At 51.3% G+C, this 17303-nt stretch overlaps 1 protein-coding gene across 4 annotated transcripts in view; it reads left to right on the top strand.

Moving 5' to 3' along the window:
• ACSF3 (acyl-CoA synthetase family member 3) overlaps positions 1 to 17303 on the top strand; it is a 66736-nt gene that overhangs the window by 26664 nt on the left and 22769 nt on the right. For all 4 annotated transcript variants that reach the window (XM_069793280.1, XM_069793279.1, XM_069793277.1 and 1 more), the window contains one exon: positions 10492 to 10618. In XM_069793280.1, coding sequence (XP_069649381.1) covers positions 10492 to 10618 — 127 coding nt within the window. The remainder of the gene's footprint in view (positions 1 to 10491; positions 10619 to 17303) is intronic.

Genomic DNA, 17303 nt, shown 5'->3' with positions numbered 1-17303 from the left:
ACAGCAGCAGCTTTCCCTGCTTTGAGCCATCCCAGCTATTCCTCCTGTAGCCACTCACATCTGAAGCAGTTCCTAAACTTTTAAGCTACCTTAAGCAGCTGCCTGTTGAGTCCATCTGACACGCTGGAGGGAAGGGATGCCATCCAGAGGGACCTTGACAGGCTTGAGAAGTGGGCCCGTACAAACCTCATGAAGTTCAACAAGGCCAAGTGCAAGGTCCTGCACATGGGTTGGGAAATCCCAAGCACAAATACAGGCTGGGTGACGAGTGGATTGAGAGCAGCCCTGCAGAGAAGGACTTGAGCTTCTCATCAACCAACACCCCCAACATGACCCGGCAATGTGCGTTTGCAGCCCAGAAAGCCATCCATATCCTGGGCTGCATCTAAATCAGCATGACCAGCAGGTTGAGGGAGGGGATTCTGCCCCTCTACTCTGGTGAGACCCCACCTGCAGTACTGCATCCAGCTCTGGGGCCCCCAGCAGAAGAAGGATGTGGACCTGTTGGAGCGAGCCCAGAGGAGGGCCACAAAGAATATCGGAGGAATGGAACACCTCTCCTATGAGGAAAGGCTGAGAGAGTTGGGGTTGTTCAGCCTGGAGAAGAGAAGGCTCCGGGGACACCTTAGAGCAGCCTGCCAGTACTTAAAGGGGGGTTATAAGAAAGGTGGGGACAGACTTTTTAGTAGGTCCTGTAGTGATAGGACAAGCGGTAATGGCTTTAAACTGAATGAGAGTAGAGTTAGATTAGATGTAAGGAAGTTCTTCACTGTGAGGGTGGTGAGACACTGGAACAGGTTGCCCAGGGAAGCTGTGGATGCTCCATCCCTGGCAGTGTTCAAGGCCAGGTTGGACGGGGCTTTGAGCAACCTGGTCTAGTGGAAGGTGTCCCTGCCCGTGGCAGGGGGGTTGGAACTAGGTGATCTTTAAGGTCCCTTCCAACCCAAACCATTCTGTGATTCTATATAGGCAGGCTCAGTAATCCTTATCCATGGCCCCGGATGCTTTTTCTCCTGGTCTTTTTTCCCCTTAATTTTTTGGCAGCCTGGGGATCTTGCTCTCCCCATGCCTGGCTCCAGCGCACAGGAAAGGGTTACAGCTCTCCAGCGCTGAACGTTTCAGTTTGCTTTGTTCAGTGCGATGCATATTTCATACGCTTAGCTTCCCAGCTGGCAGAGGCCTGGAAACCCTGCAAGCTGTCGGGTATTGTCTCTCTCCTTCTTTATTTGTTTGTTTGTTGGTTGATACGTTTTTTGGGTTGTCATTTTTGTTGGATTTTTTTTTTTTCCTTTTCCAAATTGCTCGTTCATACGAAAGCCAAACCCCAGTCCCTGACAATAGGGGTCTATCAATAGATAAATGGTTTCACAGCTGTATCTAATGCAGTGCTCTAGCCAGGGCTTTTATGGCGAGTAATTTTCTTGTGATGAGGCTGCGAAGGGAGCCGTGCGGGACGTATGGGTTGCAGGAGCTGGCAGCAGGAGGACACTGCAGCCATGGGCTTTTCTCCCCCCCTCAAAGGTTGTAATTATCTCATTGTTTATCCATATGCAAGCTGTCGTCCTGGACGGGAACCGGCTCGGCTGCGGCCATCCCTTCCGAAAGCCACCAGCATCTCCTGGCCCCTCCTCTCCCCGTGCCCCCCGCATCTCTGCCATCTGCTAGCAGCTTGCCGCTGGTTGCCAGCACCTCCGCGGGGCTGCGGGCGTTGGGGGGCAGCTGGCACTGTCACCCTTTGTTATGACCGGAGGTCTTGGCTGTTGATGCCCCTGTGGAGGGGATCAAAAGTGGCTTCACCTCGCTCACGTTCATCCCAGATCTCCAGAGAACCGGTGGGGAGGTGCTTGGTCGTCACTGAGCTGCCAGGGTTGTCTTGGAGGCTTCCTCCAAGGTCTGGGCACCCCCATGGCTGCTGCCCATGGGTGGGGGGTGGGTGCTGTGGACTTGGGTACTTGGCACCTCTCTGGGCCAGGTTCTGCGTGGAGTTGCTGTTGCACAGGTACCTCACCCATCCAGGTATTTTGAAATGGCTGGTGCGCATGTACCTGGCTCTTCTGCGTGTAGCTCCTGAGGCTAGAGATAGGCACGTGCCAGCCATGACTGGCATTCCTGAAAATGAACAGGTATGGACGTGCTGGTGGGGATGTGACCACCTGGCCCAGGGAGTCCTGTCTCTGGCTGTCCCAGGCAGCCACCTTGGTTTGTTCCTTTCCTATCCTGATCAGACCTCAGCCTAAACCAGTTTGTTCTTTGTCTTCAGTGCTCCTACACTTTCAGAACACCTCTTCTCCCAGTGGTACAATTTTTCATCTGTTTTCTTGTCCCTGCTGCATCCCATTCTTGTGTCCTGGTACCTCCCACAGGTCTGTTGATGGTTAACCTCACCTCCAGCATCCCAGTTCCATCTCCCATCAGCAGCTCACTGCTGTAGGTGCAGGATATGCCGTAGGGTGCTGAAGCCTTGTAGGATGCCTTCCTCAGGACAGCAGGTCACTGAGATTCAGGGTCAAACTGTTACTTGGGACTTGGGGGGAAATTCAAGTTGATCTACAGAGAGCCAAAGGCTGGCTGATGAGGCTGGCTGGCTACCACAGGGGCTCCTGGGATGCTTTGGGCTTCGTCTCCTCCACCTGGGTCTTTGCCCACCTCACGAATCTTGCCCTCAGCCCCGTGATCTGTCCTGTCAGTAGGCACCTCCCAGGCAGGCAGCATGGGGAATATGTTCTTGAAGGCAGCCTGGATTAGATCTGCTGCTTTTCTTCTATCTGGAACATCAGTCCTCAGGTTTTCTGGCACAATCCACCTTTGGTAAGCTCATGCTGCATTTTTTCCCATTTTCCATTTGCCTCTGCTTCTTCCAAAAACTCCTTCCAGAGCCCTCGCAGCGTTGGACACTGTAGTCGTGTATATTCCAGTTACGATTTCTGTTTCACCATGTTCCTCTCCTCAGTATCCTGTTTTGTGTCCTGCCCAAGTAATTCAAGTTCCTCCACTTTGTTGCCCAGGCTGCTTTCATTACTGTATAAACATTTTAGGTGCTTCTCATTGGTCACATCCAGTTCCTTAGTCAACTCAGTCAGTAATTGAATTCTCATATGTATTTGTATCTCCTCCTTTCTTTCTGTCTGTCCTCTGATTTTTTTTTTATTTGTGGCCATTGCTGTATTTTATTTCTTCCTGCTAGTAAAAGTGGAGGCAGAGATCATGTTAGCATCATGTCCCCTTGTTTCTCAGCTGAAAACTTTTCTTATCACAGGAGCAGCCTTGATCCCAGAAGACTATTTCCTTGCACATTGAAATTGAATCCATCTGTCAAGAAGAACCTTCTTTCCACAAGTGTTTGCTTTGAGCTAACCTTTGCCATAGCACCCTCAAGATCTCTGTTTATCTCTTTATTATTGTTCTATGCTTTCATTCTTCCTTGTAGCAGGGGGAAGACTTGGGATATGTGTCCTTGGTCCCCTTCACCAGGCTGGCAGTCTTGATTCTCCCAGCGTGAAGGACAAGGGGTGGGTGGATTCCTCTCTGGTCCCATCATGGCTGGTTTTGGTCTTCAGCCCTTTTCTGTATCCTTGCCTGTGCCAGCAGAGCCTGGGCTGTTCATGTTTGGTGTTGTGAGGCATGGGATGAAAGCGGGTCTCCTGCCAATACAGCCGCTGGTGCTTGTTCCTGCTTGATTTTTGCAACTTCACGCCTGAGTCCTTCTGACCTGTGGGTTCAACCCCCATGCTTACAACCCGCCCCCTCCCGTGATAAGCTTGTTGGACTTCTGTCGGGTCGTGGAAGCTGTTGCTGCTGTAGCATTTCTTGGAGGTGTTGGCCAAAGAGCCGTGGATGTGGTGGGGGAGATGCTGAAGCACAGAGGCCAGAAGAAAAAGGGACAGTCTCTGCCCTTCCAGGCAAAGGGAGGAGGCACCGGCCGCGACGGGACGGCTTAGCACAAGGAAGCAATTAGAGGTTCTCGGGCAGCGTGATCGTCTGTAGTCACAGCACATCACAGCCTCGCTGACCTCGACTTTTAAGTGAGGCTTATGAAAAACGAACTGAAGGTGGGCCACTAATTGAATCCTTGCCTGGTCCTCTGCCTCCCCCGAGCACAAAATCAGAGCGGGCGTTGCGAGGGCACGTCAGGAGCCTTTCTCTAATGAAGAGAGCTGAGGGAGTGGGAAGATGTGCTGACATCTCGCCTCGTTTATTATCTTCTGAAGCCTGCAAACAAGAGGGATGAGAACAGCAGCGTGGAGAGCTGTTGGCGTTTCTGGAATAGTGTTACACGTCTAATTTATGGTGTTAATATAGATCAAGAAGTTTTGGGTCTGTGGAGCAACGGCAGGGAGGACTGACCTTTCCCAAACTTGGGTTGTTTTCTGTGGTTCTTTTGGGATCATCTGGAGTTAATCAGTCTGGTAACTTTCAAAAATCAGTATTGCCTAAAAATATATACAATCACTTTTGTTTTCAGTGGAGCAACATTTGCTGTAAGTAGAGGGTTGGGTTTTTTGAAAATAAGTTTCAGTGTTCCAGCTCCACTGTGCACCAGCCTTGCTTTTAAATTTATAACCCTCCAAAATGAAAAGTAAATTGATTGTGTTATTCCCAGCCCTTTTATAAAAGTTAACATTGCAAAAACAGATGTGAAATGTGGCCTCGTAGATTACAGTCTGGGCTTGGTTTTTTTTTGGTTGGGTTTTTTTTTCTTTCTCTCTCTGTGCTGTGTCCCCGAGGAGCAGAAATCTGCCTTTTTGCAGCAGGAGGAAAATTGTTCTGTGTCTAAATTGCCTCCTGCTAGCCTTCTGCAGGATGCTGCAGGACACGAAGCTCAGAGGAACGATAATGCTTTTACAAAACCATGCAACTTAGCAAGGAATTTTTAATTATGAATGTGCATGAGAGTTCAGATTGCCTGGGAATTTGGTAATGCTCTAGCAAGCCTCACACCTCTAGGACATCCATTCAAATATGGCCCAGGGAGACAGTGGTTAAAAGGCACTGTCAAGTGGATTATTGGTCTCCAGCTTCCTTTTAGGAGGCAGGTGAGCATGTCCTCACCTCCCTCGTCACCCACCACAGCAGTCCTGGATGTGGCGTGATCCCCTGGTCTGGAAAAGCAGGGTCTGGGCAAAGCCTGGAGCTCCTGTGCTTTCTCCAGGTTGGTGGGGGCTGAGCTGTTGGATGCCGTCTTGAGGCAAGGCTTTGCTGTATCGCAGCGCTTTCTGGGCCACTGAAATCTTGAAAGGGTGAGTGAGTGGTCTCGTGAGGGACTGGGAACGTGTCTGGAAGCGCTGGTGGGAGGTAAGCTTCAGCAGCAGTGTGGTGGTGAGCGTGGCAGGGCATCCGTGCTCTGCAGCTCGACCCTGGGGTGCAGGGGGGGAGGTTGGGGCAGTTCTTCAGGCTCCATTATATTATTTTCCATGCTCTGGTATGTTTAAAAAAACCAACCAAACTCCCTCCCACCCCCGAAAGTTACTACTCTGCGAGAACTGCTAAAAGGGCTCCATCACTTCCATAAACCTCACACATATAAATTATTGTCTTCTATTAGTCACTTAAAAGGCTAGGTTGCTTAATTATTTTCATCACAGTAATCACTTATTTACAAGGTGGGGAAAAGTGCCAAGCACTTCCAAGCTGAGCAGCACAGTAGGGCTGTGGCAGAGGAGGCAGGGCTGCAGAAACATTTCCTTCCTCCCCACAAATGTAAATGCATTTGCTTTTCTTGGTTGCATCGGTGATGGTGCCCAGCCCGTGCACGCCCTGGGCTGTTCTCTCCTACTCTGAGAAGAGTGGTGTGAAGGAAGCTGGGCTGCTCGGAGCCCAGGGTGATGGGAGCTGCAGGAGTGGGCTTGGCTGCGGGGAACTGGTTCTTCATGGAGCAAGGACTGCGGAGGAGTCGGAAAGCAGGCTGTGGCTGGGTAGGAGGGTGGAACAAGAAGTGGGGACCCAAGGATAGAGGTGTAAGGAAGGAAGAGTGAAAGGAAAATTATATGAGATCTGTAGGGCCAGAAGAGCCCCTTGCACTGCCCTCCTCCCTGTTCCGCTTCACCCCATCCAGGCAAACCGCTCTCCTGCAAATTTACTGCCTTGCACTTCTGCAGTACAAGAGTTGCAAGGTCCCTTTTAAGGTCCCTCCTGTGAGAAGATGCTCTGGTCCACAGCCTTTGGTACTCACCCAGGAAAGAGGTTCAGAAGATTATTTTTTGGGGGGCAGGGGGAAGGAAGGGTCTGGTAGAAGTTAAATGTGTCCCCCTGAAACCTGCTGTTTGCAACCTGAAGAAGGTGTTAGTTTTTTTTGCTAAAAGCTTGTCTGCCTTCCTCCCGATCCTATCAGCCCAATAACAAGTTATTACCTCCCCTTACAAGCCTCGCCTTCCAGCTTTCACTCTGTGTTTTCCACATGTTTCTGCTTAGGAATCTGCAGTGCCTCCCCTGCTTCCCAGTGAAAGACACGCTGCTCTGAGCCTACCTCCATAAAGGCCCCTAATTCCATTAAAGGCCATTACAAGCTCCTCTCCCGCAGTTCCCGGAGGAGCGCGGGGCAGCGTATATCAGAGACCGCAAGAAAACAAATGGCCACTTTGAACAAATCCCAGGGCCGCTTGCCAAGCGGGGATTCCCAGCTATTTACAAACCGCCCTCGCTTCCTCCTAATAAAGAGGTAAAATGGAAGCAGAGAAAATATGCATTTTATAATCACCCAGATTTAGTCCTTCAAAGGATTTATTACAACCTTTTATTTTCATGCGTGGAAAATGTAATCTTATCTAGTATGCCGGCTGGCCCAGCTCAACTCACCGAATCGGTTTTACAGCAGAAAGCTATCAAACAGCAACCTTCGGGGGCACGCTGTGCCTGGGTGTTAAAGTTGCTCGAATGCATTAAAGCAGTTGAAACGTGCATTAAAATATGACACTAGGAGAGGAGGATATCTGTGCAATTAGCAATCTGATGTTTCAGCAGCTGCTTACAACGTCGATCCGGTGTATCAACAACGGGTGCCGCTGAGATTTGACGGGGAAAGGAAACAAACACACTAGCCATGCTGCTGCCACCAAAATCCCGCTTCCAAAGTGGGTTAGCACCCCGCTAGCTTGGGGTACGTGGGGTTTTAGCAGGGATCAGATGCAGGAGGTTGTAGGAGATAAATGCCTTGAACCTTGAATTTTAATTTATGCTGTTTTCAAGCAGCAGAAGCTGCTGGCGCTGGGGTGGTTTGCATCCCCTCTGCTACGCTGGGGAGCAGTGCCAGTGACATTCGGAGTTCAGCAAGCAAAATCCTATTAAGATAACGTCATGGCCTTTCTGTTTTACTGTTTGCAAGCCAGCCATAACATCATTAAATTACACAACAGGGAGGTGCCTGCTGCCAAGGAGCTCTGCTCGAGATAAGATGTGGGTTGAGCCGCTGCCAAAATTTGAGTTGATATGACAAGAAATTTGGAGCTGGTTCAAGGCTTGATTCGCACAAGACGTTGCAGCGTGCAGGTAAACACCGTGCAGGATTGGTCCCTGGGGCAGCTCTGCTGCTCTGATCCGGGGCACGGCGCTGGCCGTGCAGGTGGGGCAGTAATCCGGCACTGCCGGCTGGCACCGTGCAATGCCTGCGCAGGGTAGGGCTCAGCCGGGCAGCCTGGGGCTGAAGGCTTTTGGAGTAGCCAAATTTACACCCGTTCTTCCGTTCAGCGCCGACAAGCAGAAGACAAAATCTGGCAGGATCTGTAGATGAAGCTCAGGCAGCTGTTCGCAGGTCCTTGCTGTCCTTACCTCCGCCACCTCCTCCCCAGCCCTTTCGAGGGAGTCAGAAGCAGCCCGACAGCTAAAGGGGTTGACTTTGGGGGCTCGCAGTAGTAATTAAAATGCCTGTAATGTGAGGGAAATTTCGATAGCCAGTTACCTCTAGCTGCGATGGGGTGGATGAGCTCCAGTGGGGTTTGCAGGGAGGTGAGAAGGGTGGAGTTGTCCCCCCCCGAGGGAAGAGGTGTCCCTGGCAAGGTTGTAAGGGCTGGGTTACCTGATGGGCAAAACTGGAACCGAGAACACCAGGGACACTGGGTTGCTCAAGGAAGTTGCTTGTTTTGTGATGCCATGGCTGGACCAGCAGGAAAAGGGAGTGAGAAGAGTGAGCTGCGTCATAAAATGACACGTAGCCTCTGTAAGAGCACTGAAACCCTGCCTTGCCGGTCCCTCTGCGTCACCCAGCACGTCCCTGCCACGCTTGCCCATGCAGGTTTTGTCCCTCTTGCCCTTTTGCTGCTGCAGCTACAGAGGTTTGGTCCCGGGCTCTCCTGGACCACAGGATTCTCTGTGCTGTCCTGCTTGTGGATAGTCTGGTCTTCAGGTTCCCTCTTTCAGATCCTCTGGGGAGAACTCACCAGCACCATCCTCACCTTGCCATTGTTCAGCTAAACTCCTGTCATCAGCATTAACGACCTTTTTCTCCTGCAGTGCAGCATCTTCCAGGCAGTGGAGATGATGCACAGCCAGAGCTCTGGGGGCTCAGCCCAGCCCATGACACACGGGGGCATTTAGGCAATTCTGTAGAAGTGCCTGGGCTGTATGTGCAGAGATCCTCACGTCACCCCATCCTCCAAGACAGGCCATGAGGAAGAAGTTACTTAAAACAAAAATTGTGCCTTAAAAGCAGCTTTCTAAGTATTTTCCGCTAGAGAAGCTTTGTTTCCATCAAAGGCTGCACAGAGACACAAAGCCTGCCCTGCCCTGGGATTCTGCCTGGCGCTCCAGTTCTGCTATTACTGCTTTCCCTCGCGGCTGCGTTTCTGGCATTGCTGACTTTCGGGGTCCCAGATGTATCTCGTCCATGTTGCAGCAGCTCAAGTACAAAGTGGCTCGGAGTTCCCGTTACTGGGATGTTCTCTGCAAAGGGATGGAGCAATATGTACAAGCACATCTCACAGTAATCTTCCATCCCGGCAGTGGCTTTGCACGTCTTCCCTGCAAAGGACTTTAGGTTAATACAGTCCCACGAGCGGTGCAACATTCGTGCCTCTCTAGTGCCTCTTCTCTTAGCCTGCCTGCATCCTTATAATTGTGAAGCGATGTATGTGCAGGGGAGATGAGATACCATACCATGTCAGGCAAGTCTGTGACCTTCCTGCGATTCTCCAGTTTCCATAACAGCAGGATGTTTGTTTTGTTGCCATAGAAAACCTGCCCGTGCAGGTTTGCAGGGTACCGAGTTGTCACTACAACCGTTGCCTTCCAGTGAGCCTGAGAGGAGCCGCGTGTCCCCGAGAATAAATCAGATGGTGTTTCCTGCCACCTCCTCAGGAAAAAAAAAAGTGTTAGATTGACAGTTTTGGAAAGCGAAGTTTCCTATCTATCAACAGAGCAGACAGCAGCATGGCACAGTCACAGGAGCGCATGATCCCCTGCCTCCCCCAGCCTGGCAGCGGCTGCCCACAGGCTGCATTGCCCGGCTGCGGTGGGCAGAAGGATGGTTCTCATCCCCGAGGACACTGCAAATCTAGTACGTCTAGGGTGAGTGGTGGTGATGCCTTCAACATCAGACCAGGATCCGATCTCCCAGTTGCTGTGGGACACTGGTCCGTGCTTCCCTTCCCCAGGGAGGGCAGGGCTTCGCCGCTGCCAGCCCAGCGATGGGTTGCTGCAAGTGCCGAGCGGTGCAGCTGGTGGCCGGTGTTCCTCGCGGCTGCTTTTTCCCTAGCTGAGCCATCTATTCACCCTTTCAGCACGCTGGGGATGGGACACAGAGTTGTCAGGGATGCGTGGGTCTTTCAGGACGCAGCCTCCGTGACCTGCTTTCATCTATCCCCCAAGAGCCTCCATCACGGAGAAGGGCAATCTTGCCAAAGAGAGATGGGAAACGGGCTCCCTGAGCGAGCGGGTGCCCTGGTCACGGTGCCTGGAGATTGCAAAGCACAACACGCTGTCTCTGCTGATGTCCCCCCAGCATCCCACTCCCTGAACCGTGCTGAGGCTCCGGGGGCAGTAAATGGGGATGGGGGGGGGTTCCTGAATGATTTCCTAGGGGACAACCTGACTTTGGCAGAGGCTGACGGGTGCTGCAGTGGGAGCAGGGTGCAGAGAGCTCTTGTGAAGCCGGTCTGCCATCAGGCCATCCAGGGGTCAGAAAGGACCATCCTGTTCCCAAGAGTATTTCCCGACCTCTCCTCTCCTCTGCCAGCAGCTGGAAGGCGTCAGCCTGCCTGGATTGCGGTTCCAGGATGGCAGTTCTCGTTTTCATATAACACAAATATATGTTTTCAGTCCTTTTGAATATCAAAGACACTTAAGGGAGCCCTTCCACCTGAGGAGAGAGGTCCTGCAGGTCGGCAGGTAAAGGTAAAGAGGTTGGTAAAGGCTGGGAGGACACGCGGCGTGCATCCTGCTTGTCCCCCACCGTGCTGCTTGGCAAGCCGTGGTGCTGGGGGACGGGCGGTGGAGGGGATGCAGCCGCGGGGAAGACTGCTCGCTGCCGCTCCCCGGGATGCATTCACTGTGTGCTTGTCCTAGGTGACACCGGGTCTCGAAGGCCAAGAAGGGGAGCTGCTCGTGAAGGGACCCTCTGTCTTCCGCAAGTACTGGAACAGACCCAGAGAAACAGCAGATGCCTTCACGCCCGATGGCTGGTTCAAAACAGGTACCACGACGGTTTCCCCGCAGCGTCCAGCAGCAAGGGAGGGGGGGTGAGCAGCAGCTCCGGTTCGTCCCCCGGGGTTCTCCGGCTGCTGGGGGGTGTTTGGAGATAGGGGGGGTCACAGCCTGGCTGGGGATGCACGCTGGGCGCGCTTCCGAAAGCCGGGCTTGGGGAGGGGCTTTGCTTGCGTTGGCCATAATTAGTCAGCCAAGTAATGGGGTATGTTTGGCGTTGCTTGGTTGTGAGCGTAATATACTGATGCTTAATGTTTTCTGGGGCCTTTAACTTTGCAAACGGGTGGGATTTAGCTTAACTTAGATGGGGACCATGTCAGTGGAAAACCCGCACTAAGCTCGGAGGCGCTGGATCCATCCTGCCTCCCCTCGCACCGCCGGCGTGGTGTCTGTGGGGCAGTTTGCCCTGCTGGTCGTGGCTGACTATTTAAAGACAAGGTGTGTAGGGTCGAAGCCGTAAGCACGGGCAGCACGGCTGCGTGGGATGGGCTGGGGTCGTGGGCTTGGCCACCAGCGTCACGAGGGAGCTTTTCAAGGAACCGTCATTTTTCAGTCAGAAAGTACTAATGATGGAAAGCTGAACTTTCTGGGGAAAAATCACAGCGGGTGTCTTCAGTGTGGGAGCGGGTCAAGAAGGGGTTTTGAAATTGCCAGAACATTTTTCTAAAGTGTAAAGTCTGAGTCTTCCAAATAAAAAGACCTTTTAATTTGAAACCAAGGCTCATTTTATTTTTACATGATACATTATGGAAGTGCAAAAGAAATGTTTCTTCTTCTGTGTTTTCTCAGCATTTGCCTTTCCCTTTCAACTAAAAGAAATGTCTCTGCAACATAAAATGTTTCCAGGGGTGGGAACACCTCTGGTATTTGCTTCTTTCAAATCAAATTTCACCAGAAGGTAATACCCTAATTATAATAATACCTATTGCAGGTAGGTCCTGTGTGCACCTTGGTAGGTTTTATCAAATATTTGCAAACAGAAGAAAGATCCTATTATCCTGTGATAGCAGCAGATGCCATCAGGACTGTCCCTATCTGAAGCCGCTGTGGCTGGGACGGCAAGTTCTTGGAGGAGAACTCTTTACGGCTAATCCTGCCCATCATGTGGGATAACAAATTCAGGAGGGTACCAGGCTGAAGACTTTTCCCAAATGGAATAGCTGTGACAGGCTGTGAATAAGTTATGTGCTTCAAATTACGCCTCCTGCTCTGCTCATGGCATGGCGAGCGGTCAGAGACCTCCTTGGTCAGAGGTTCCTGTCCCCCAGCACCATTCTGCAATTTAGATTAAATACTAAACCAGCTGCAGGACAGGCTGGCAGGCTCTGGCCTTGGCTGCCGGTTGGTATTTCGGCGTGCCCACCTTCCTGCCGCCCTGCCGCCGGCTGGGAGCCGGTTGGGCAGCGGGGTAAATACAGGCAGCGCATTTGTCTGCCTGCACCGAGCCAAACCGCCGATTAATCTTGTGAGTGCAAAAGGGTGAAATGGCTCATTTCTGCCTAATAACACATACGCAGCTCCGACTTTCCCGTTCCCCTCTTTCACTGTGTGTTAGCAGTGCCATCAAGTCAGGAGTCAGGCTGGATTTCTGATGCCTTCTGTGTAATCTTATTTATTTATGGTTCTTGAAGAAGCTGTGATTTATTATTATTGTTATCCTGAAGCAGACGTGGAGCTGCCTTGCCGGCAGTGTCACCGCGGGTCCCCATCCCAGGCGGGTACCGCGGGCTGGGACTGGAGCATCATCAGGCAATGCCGGGTGCAGGGCAATCAGCTCTAAAAATTTTTTAGTCAACACTCCTGATGAATATTTCAGATGCAAAGGAATAGCGTGCATTAATTATTGCAAAGAGATGTCTTTAGGAGAAAATGATTTTGAAATTCAGTTTAATTTCATTGTAATGCGCTGCAAACAGGAAGGGAGTATGTGTGTTTAATTGGCTCTCGGGGGTAAGGCCGGGAAGATGGCATGCCTTTGTCACAGGCCATTAGTGATACAGACTGCATAATGAGAGAGTACAATCAGCTCACAGCTGCCGGCTCCTACGGGGAGAGAATGATATTAAATAGAAATCAGTATAAATTAAACTTAACCCTTTCACTAGCTGAGCAAAGCTCAGAGCTAGAAATAAGGGGGGGAGTGGAGACAGGCATGGGGGGTTCAGGCCAGGTCAGGGGGTGCCTGGCTGACCCCCCCCCCAGCAGCAGAGCCCTGGCCAGGCTGCCTCTCCGATGTCCCCCGCAGCTGCCTAGGGAGGACAGCAGGCTTTTAACTCTCTTCTCCATCCCGTCGCCCCACTCTTTGCCTTTCTTTCCTTTCGTTCCTCTCCTGACTGCTTGCTTCATCTCTCGTGGATGTCGGGTCGATGGGGCTATTTTTTTCCCAAGCCTCATTTAGCCAGCGGTGCCGTGAGCAAGCCCCATCACCCCTTGCCCGCCCCCGCCACAGTGACAGCCTTTAGAGATCACTCGGAGATGGTGAATGTCCCTGTGGTGGTAAAAAACCACTTCAGGGCACCAAGAAGGTTGTGTCCCATCATAGTGACTGGGATCTGGAGGGTGAATTACTCCCATTAAGCAGCAGTGGGTAACTTTGGAGTCGAGATTGTACGGGCAGAATCCAAAAGAGGCAAAGCCTGGCCGCTGCCAGTCTATAATCTGCTATATCTGCCATTTGCAGGTCATACAGGTCAGTGTTTTAAAGGTGAGGCTGCATGCATGCGCACGGTGCTCCTGAAACCCAGGCGATGGTATTTCTGACTCCGTGCTAGCGTTCCTCTCACTGCCAGACCCTTGTGTGGGTCCCCACCAAGTGACCTACAGGTCACCAAAAGCAGATGACCGTGTGATTGCAGGCAGTGGCTGGGTCCCCCACGTCCCCAAGGACACGGGGAATGCGCACTCAGCTGTGGCAGGGATGAGGTTTGGAGTGGGTAAATTTGGAGACAGTGCGGGTAACTCCTCGGCTGTCATTGGTGATCTGAAAAACCAGCGGGTCAGCAAATGAAAAATAATTATTGCAAGGGGAACCCTGGTGTGTTGCTCATGCTGCACCTCATTGGGAATCCATCCCTGGAAGGGCACTGCTCTTGGGTGGCACTGCACAGAGCTGGGGCACACAGGCAGGGGTGTCCCGTGGTTGGCACTCGCCGTACTATTAAACAGAAGGCAGCGTGATGTCTCCGCATGCCGAGCACCGAACGTGGGCTTTGTGCGTACCCTCCCCGTGCGTTGCTGCCATCTCACGAAGTCGCATGTCCTACTGGCTTTGCTAAGTATGATCAGTTTGGGGGGGGGTCTACCTGGGTGTCCATCCTCAGAGTTTGCACACACCAAGCCAAGAGCCACCAGAGCTCGTTCCCTTCTTTGGTTTTGTGTTTGGAGTTAAGCTGGAACTGCTGCACGGGTCTCACGTAGTTTGAGTGCCGGTTCCCTTCTATCCCTGCCCCCAGAGTGAGGGATGATGCCCAAACCTTGCAAGGTACCTGCTGAAATGTTCCATCCGGTGCTTTTCTGGGCTGCTTCCTGCAATGCAGGGCTCACAAAGGAATCTTGAATTTTTAAGTCTTCTGGCTGCAGGTCATTTATTTCCCCAGTCCCTTCCTCAGGCCAGTTCTCTGTTTCTGGCTGCTGTTCCTGTAAATTGAGTTATCGTGGGTTTTTTTTCAGAAAAGTATAGGAACCAAAAAAAGAGTCAACACTTAATGGCAGCAGCCATTTTCCTTTCTGATTGACAGCTCCTTTATCAAAATCCTCTTTTCTCCCATGAAACTGTCTTCCCCAAGAAAACAACCTCATGTGGAGCATTGGGGATGGTCATTCCCTCCATGACGGGAGACAAAAAAATAGCGCTGCAGACTCTGGCCACCAGCACTATCTCCACAGCGTGCTCCTGCAGCTCCCTGCTTGGTTTCTAGGGAAATCTCGGAAAGACCAGGCATTTAGTGCAACAATTGCAAACCTGTGTTTCCTCCCCCGGGGGCGAGAGGCAAACACCGTGTGTGTTCCATGCGGGAAGCCTGTGCAGGCATCCCTCTGCAAACATGCTGGTTTTGTGCCTCCAGTTAGAGAAGGAACGAGTATGTGTGTGTGTGTGTGTGTGTTATGGGAAAAAAAAGGCAGACAAAAAGGCGTGATGCTGCAGTGACTTTTTGATGCATTCAAGATCGTGGCTCTTTTGAGAAGCATGTGAACTTGTGGTGTTGCGTAGGTGATTTACTGTTGCTCCCGTCCCCTTTATTCCCTCTGATTTGCACCGTTGTCTGCCTATCTCTCCATCTCTCTCATTTCCATCTGAGTGAATTTGATTATTTTTATTGTATTAACGCTGTTGACAGAGCTGCTTAGATCAAAGTCCCCTCCAGCCATTTCCAGGGAGACTGCTGGGTATCCACCTGCTGTCATACATCCAAGCGGCACCGAGCCCTCAGAGACCAAGACAAACCCAAAGGAAAAATGCCTACGGCCGTCTCTCTCCTGTCGCTGCAATACCTTCCCAGCTGTCCTGCACCCTACGAGGTGAGAGGCAATCTCCGAGCACACTCACGTGCCGCTGAGCAGGAAGAAGGAAAGAAAGAAATAAGGAAGGAAGAAATTTTTTACGCTGAGGGTGGTGAAACGCTGGCACAGGTTGCCCAGAGAGGTGGTGGATGCCCCATCCCTGGAAACATTCAAGGTCAGGTTGGACGGAGCTCTGAGGAACCTGGTCTCCTTGAAGATGTCCCTGCTCATTGCAGGGGGGTTGGACTAGATGACCTTTAAATGTCCCTTCCAACCCAAACTATTCTATGATTCTATGAGCAATTGCTGAGCAAACCCTGGGAGCCGGAGGAAAGCAGCAGGCAAACACCAGCTTCCCTCGTCATCCCGCTCCCTGATCTTTATTCATCCGTCCCAGCCTTGCGATGCTCGTGTGGCTCAGGCTCTGGCACTGTCAGATTGCGTTATCTCTGCCCAGGAGGCAGCGGTCGTCAGGCAGCGAGCAGCTTCGGAGGCGTGAGGAAGGGGACAGCGGGTTTGGGAGCGTTGTGGAGTTGCACAGCGCAGTGCCAAGGCGCTACCCCTTTGCCCGCGTGTTTTGCTGCCTGCGCAGGGCCAGGCAGGGTTCTTTCTCTGGAGGAATCTGGCAATACAGTGGTGTGCACAGGGGGAGTGATAGGATCAGAAAGCAGACTTCTCCCTGAGGGAAGGCCGGCTTCCATTCACGTTTGCCCATACATCCAGAAAATTAGAATCTGGTGTATTCGGGGAGATTTATTTTCAATTACAAGTTAAGGCTGAGACATGAAATAGCACCAGGTTTGAAAGTAGTGCATAAATCCTGCAACAAATCCATGTATCTCAGCTCCATATAATAAGATTTTATTGATTGCTGTATTGTATCTGTCAGAATAAAACTCTCTTAATGCATGCATCAGGATGGAGAAGATAGAAAGCTTGTTGGTAGTAGAATCTGATTCAAGAATCAATGCACTTTGATTAATATGTCGTTAAAAAAGTAAGAGTTATTTAACTTGTTTGATGCACATTTCAGAATGATGACTCATATCTTTTAAGTTTCTTTCCTTAAGCTGCATTTAAAAAAACAACCTTATAGCTGTTTTTCACATTGCTATGTCCTAGTTTATCACTGAAGTTTTGCTAGACCCTTTTATGCAGGTCACAGACCCCCCAGACTCTCACGAACAATAATTCCTATGGCCCAAAAGACTTCCCATATGCCATTATTGAAGGCCTTAGAAGAGAAGGAGAACAGGGTGGACCTGCTCTCTCTTTATTGCTTCTGGATGTTCTGCAGTGAAAGAGGGAGCTCCAGGGGAAAAAAAAAAAAAAAAAAAAAAAAGGTAGTTTATCGGGAAGAAGACATCATCAGGAGAAATGAGAAGCACCCATCAGTTCTGGCAGGCTTTCAGACGCTGCCAAGCTTGGGCAGTCGGCAGCATGCTGTGCATCTGTCTGTGCTTGCCGAACACGCCATCCTCTCAGCTCAGGCCTTTCCACTGTGATCTACAAACTCAGGCACCGAGGACAAGCCTTGGCTTAGCTGGGAGCATCCTACTCAGCACTGCATCCCAGGTTGCTCCAGAAATAGGACCTACTCTTGCTGCAGCCGTGACTCTCCAGTCAAGGGAAGAAGCCCAGTGATTCTCTCAGACCTGTTTCAGGGACCTCTCTGGTGTCCGTCTGTCCTCTCCAGCCTGAGCTCTCTGGTCCATAGCTGGGTAGGTCTGCTGGCACCAGCTGCAGATCCTTGCCATTCCCAGCCCCGGCTCTTTGGAGATTTCCACCCCACCGCTTCTGATGGAAAAGGCAAAGCTGCCTGCAGTTTTCCAGCGCAGAGAAATCTGGTGTTTGTAGGAAGCGCCCTGGGCAGCTCATCCTTGGCCAAACACAACCCATTCCTCCTCTCGGGCCGCTCTCCAAGGAGAAGGGGCAGGAGAAGTAGCAAGCAAGGTACACCCCGTCCCTCCGGCACAGGCTTTTTCCCTGGCACTTGCCTGTCCCCAGAGACAAGCAGGTGTTTCCCTGCCAGGGGAATTGCTTACATTCATGGGTGTAGCACTGACACCTGAAACAGAAAATACTTTAGCCTGATCAAGGCAGATTATAAATAGAAGTGCATCTAATTAGCATCCTAATCTGCAGGTTTTCTGTTTGTTTGCAGTGTCTTTCCT

Source organism: Haliaeetus albicilla, chromosome 10 (genome assembly GCF_947461875.1).
Source record: "Haliaeetus albicilla chromosome 10, bHalAlb1.1, whole genome shotgun sequence".
NCBI lineage: Eukaryota > Metazoa > Chordata > Aves > Accipitriformes > Accipitridae > Haliaeetus > Haliaeetus albicilla.
This window is presented reverse-complemented; position numbering and strand designations above follow the sequence as displayed.